This window comes from Condylura cristata, unplaced genomic scaffold (assembly GCF_000260355.1).
Source record: "Condylura cristata isolate star-nosed mole 26May11 unplaced genomic scaffold, ConCri1.0 scaffold00041, whole genome shotgun sequence".
In the NCBI taxonomy this organism is placed as follows: domain Eukaryota; kingdom Metazoa; phylum Chordata; class Mammalia; order Eulipotyphla; family Talpidae; genus Condylura; species Condylura cristata.
The window spans coordinates 647,181-650,343 of NW_004567142.1; the positions used below are offsets into that span (position 1 = coordinate 647,181).

Sequence of the window (3,163 nt, forward strand, 5' to 3'; positions counted from 1 at the left end):
CAAGGGAATTGGCAGCTGCCGTGAAGTTAAGGTCCTGAGATGGTGAGAGCGTCCTGGCTGATACAAGATGGCCCTAAAGTAATCACACGTTTTTTGTATACAAAGAACATGGTAGGGTCAGCAGCAGAGGACATGTCTGATGGAATCAGAGAGTGAGGATGCTACGCTGTTACCTCTGAAGACAGAAGAGAGATGATGAGCCGGGAGGACTAAGTTCCGGCTGTCACCAAGAAATCAAATTCTGCCTTGACTGAGCACTGTGAGAGTCTGTTTGAACACTAGTCCTCCAAAACGTTTTCAGAGAACAGATTTACGTGGCTTTTTGTGCCCTAAGGCACTCAGACAGGTGTCAGGATAAACATTGGAATCGATGCCCTTCCAAGGCTAGAGACTAAAATGCCTCTACTGAGGTTTGGAAGTGTGAAGAGTGGGAGCCCATGGGCTCTCAGGTTACAAGGTATGTCCTCCTTCCTGGTGGGTAAGAGTCACCAGGTAAGTGGCTCAGGTGGGCTCTGCCAAGCTCACCTTCCACCTCTGGGTACTTCATCAGCAGCAGCAGCCCGTAGCGTAGTGTCGAGCTCACCGTCTCTGTGCCAGCAAAGAAGAGGTTGAGGGTGGTGAGGACCAAATTCCTGAGGTTGAATTCTGTCTGGGGATTATTTTTGTCCTGCAAATGAGAGGGACAGGAAACAGAATCACCCTCTTCTGTCTTTCTCTTCTTATTCCATCCTCTGGCAGGACAGGCTCTGGGGCACCAAGTAGGTAGGAATGTCAAACGTGCACCTGAAGAAGGAAACAGTCCGTGCAAAGGTCCTGAGGCAGGAGTTCACCTGGTCTGTGGAGGAGGCAGTGCTGTGGAGGGGAGTGAGCAGTGGGCAGATGGGAGGGGAGGACCGTGGAGATTGGCTTGTGAGGCTTGAAAGTTTTAAGACATCAGGGTCTGTAATTTTAAACTTCCAAGCGCAAGTTTCTATAATATGAATACATCAATTTATAAAGTTGTAAGAACTTATGACACCAGGATAAACTTCTGTCTTTTTGTGTCTCTAGAATTTTAAAGCTTTACCTTCAAATTCAATTCACTTGTAAAGACCATAAATGCCTGTGCTCAAATTCTAAGGTTCTAAGGCTCTACTTCTCGACAGTGTTAAGTCTCTGGCGTTGGGCCTACAAAGATGATGACTTTACATGTCCATGTTCCTCAAATTTTTATAGTCAAAGTTATTTTAAATTTTATGTGTTTACAGTTTCTCTCTCTCATGTATAAATAGAAGTAAATCATGTCAAGCAATGTTTGCTTCCTTCTCCAATGTGTTCACTTGTGAGTGTCAACGTGTAGGTACAAGTTATAGCAACGACCTACGTGCCAGTGACCAATGAATGTGCCCAGAAGATGTGGTGCTTATGCACAGCGGGCACTATGAGCTCGTGTTGGAAAAGATGCATCTTGTCATTTCCAGCAACATGGAAATCTTTCCCCTGACTTGTTTCACTTAAAGGCACTCTCTCCTGCGCCAGCTCGTGGCTGCACTTGGCTAGGTTTCAGGGCGTTCAGCGAAGTAAGTGAGAAGTAGGAAGTAAGTAACAAATGCGAGGTGACTCCTTGGTGGACTATGAAGCAACAGTACACACGAACAGGCCAACCACAACAAACCCTAGAAATGTGAAGACAGAATTGAGGCTACAGATGGGGAATGTTGGGATGTGGTCAGACAGGGGAAGGGGCCCAATAGTAGCTAATGGAGGACTGTGGGTGCTGCGGGGTGGGTATAGTGTGGTAACTTCACATGAAGAGGTGTGTACTGATAGCGCTAAGTCATACAACTATCATAAACCAGTATTGTCCCCCAAAAAATAATGGCATCATTTAAACAAACTGGTAGAGCTGCAGGTGTTAGGAATTGAGGTGATGGGAGGAGGGGATGCAGAGGAGGAAGTGGTACCTGGTGCATCTTGATCAGGAAACAGTCAATGAAGTCCCGAGGGTTCTGTGGGTCAAAGGACTCTTCATTGACCTTGACCCTGGAGGCGACGAAGTCCTTGAGCTCCTCTATTAAATAGTAGATGCGGTTGTGTCTTCCCGGCAAGTACTGCATGACGCCAGAATACATGTCGTAGAGCTGTGGGCAACCGGGCACAGTGGCATCAGTGGTGGGCTTCGTGGGCCAGGACGGGCCGAGTCTGTCAAGCAGCTGGGATCATGCCAGCCGTGGGTCTAAGATGGGACGAGTCCCTATCTCCTTCTGGGAGGTACTTGCCTCCCAGGGCTGGGGGTTAGGCTAGGTATAGGCATAAGCATCGACTAGCTGCGGTGGTGGGTGGAGGGGTGTGCTGAGGGGTGTGAGGGTGGCTGTGGGCACCTGTGCCCAGGGCGTGCTCATCTCAATGAAACTCTCATTGATCATCCGCAACAGCTTCAGGAACTGCTTGTCCTCGTAGTCGAAGCGACTTCCGAAGACCACAGAACTGATGACGTTGGAGACGGTGCGGCTCAGGAAGAAGGTGGGTTCGATGGGGGCACCTGGGTGATGAGATTGTCTCGGTTGGCGGCCAGGATGGGGCATATGGGAAAGCCAGCCGTGCAGGCGGTGTATGCGTCCTGGCCCCGTTTATGGCGCTGTGAGTCCTGACATCTTTGCACTTGTGTCTAAAATCCCAGACTCAGACTGACTTAGCAACAACTAAATTGGTTCATGAGGGTGCAATAGAATTACTTTTCTAAAATATTTAGCCCGGTCCTTGCTCAAGAAGTGCTAGTGGAGCTTAAACATCTCTTTCTGTTCACGAGTAACTGGAGGAGAGGCACAGATTGGGGGAGAAAGTGGTGTTCAGGCCACTTTTTTTTTTTTAATGGAATCTGTATGTTTCTACCAGTGACTCCATTAGTGGAAAAAAAAAAATTAAGCTCTACCACTTGCAAAACAGGTTGCTGGCCATGATCCTGGTGTTGGGTTGTGGTTTACCACATTTGTGTTTGTGTAATATAACTGGTTTACCACAGTTGTGTTTGTGTAATAAAATTTGGTCCTGTCCCCAGAAACAAGCACAGACTCCCCCTGTTGCCTAAGTCTGCCAATCCTGTCAGGAACACACACTCCCTGATTTCCACTGATTAATGTCTCAGGACAAGTGGGCTCCAAGCGGCCATCATGTTAACTTGTAA

The 3,163-nt window shown here is 48.0% G+C and overlaps 1 protein-coding gene across 1 annotated transcript in view; it reads right to left on the reverse strand.

Moving 5' to 3' along the window:
- Positions 1-445: 445 nt before the first annotated feature.
- Positions 446-3,163, reverse strand: part of LOC101637879 (cytochrome P450 2G1-like) — a 6,092-nt gene continuing 3,374 nt past the window's right edge. The window contains exons 4-6 of the mRNA XM_004693903.2: positions 2,361-2,521; positions 1,944-2,120; positions 446-667 (exon numbers count right to left, since the gene is read on the reverse strand). Of these exons, the coding sequence (XP_004693960.1) occupies positions 446-667; positions 1,944-2,120; positions 2,361-2,521 (560 nt within the window). The remainder of the gene's footprint in view (positions 668-1,943; positions 2,121-2,360; positions 2,522-3,163) is intronic.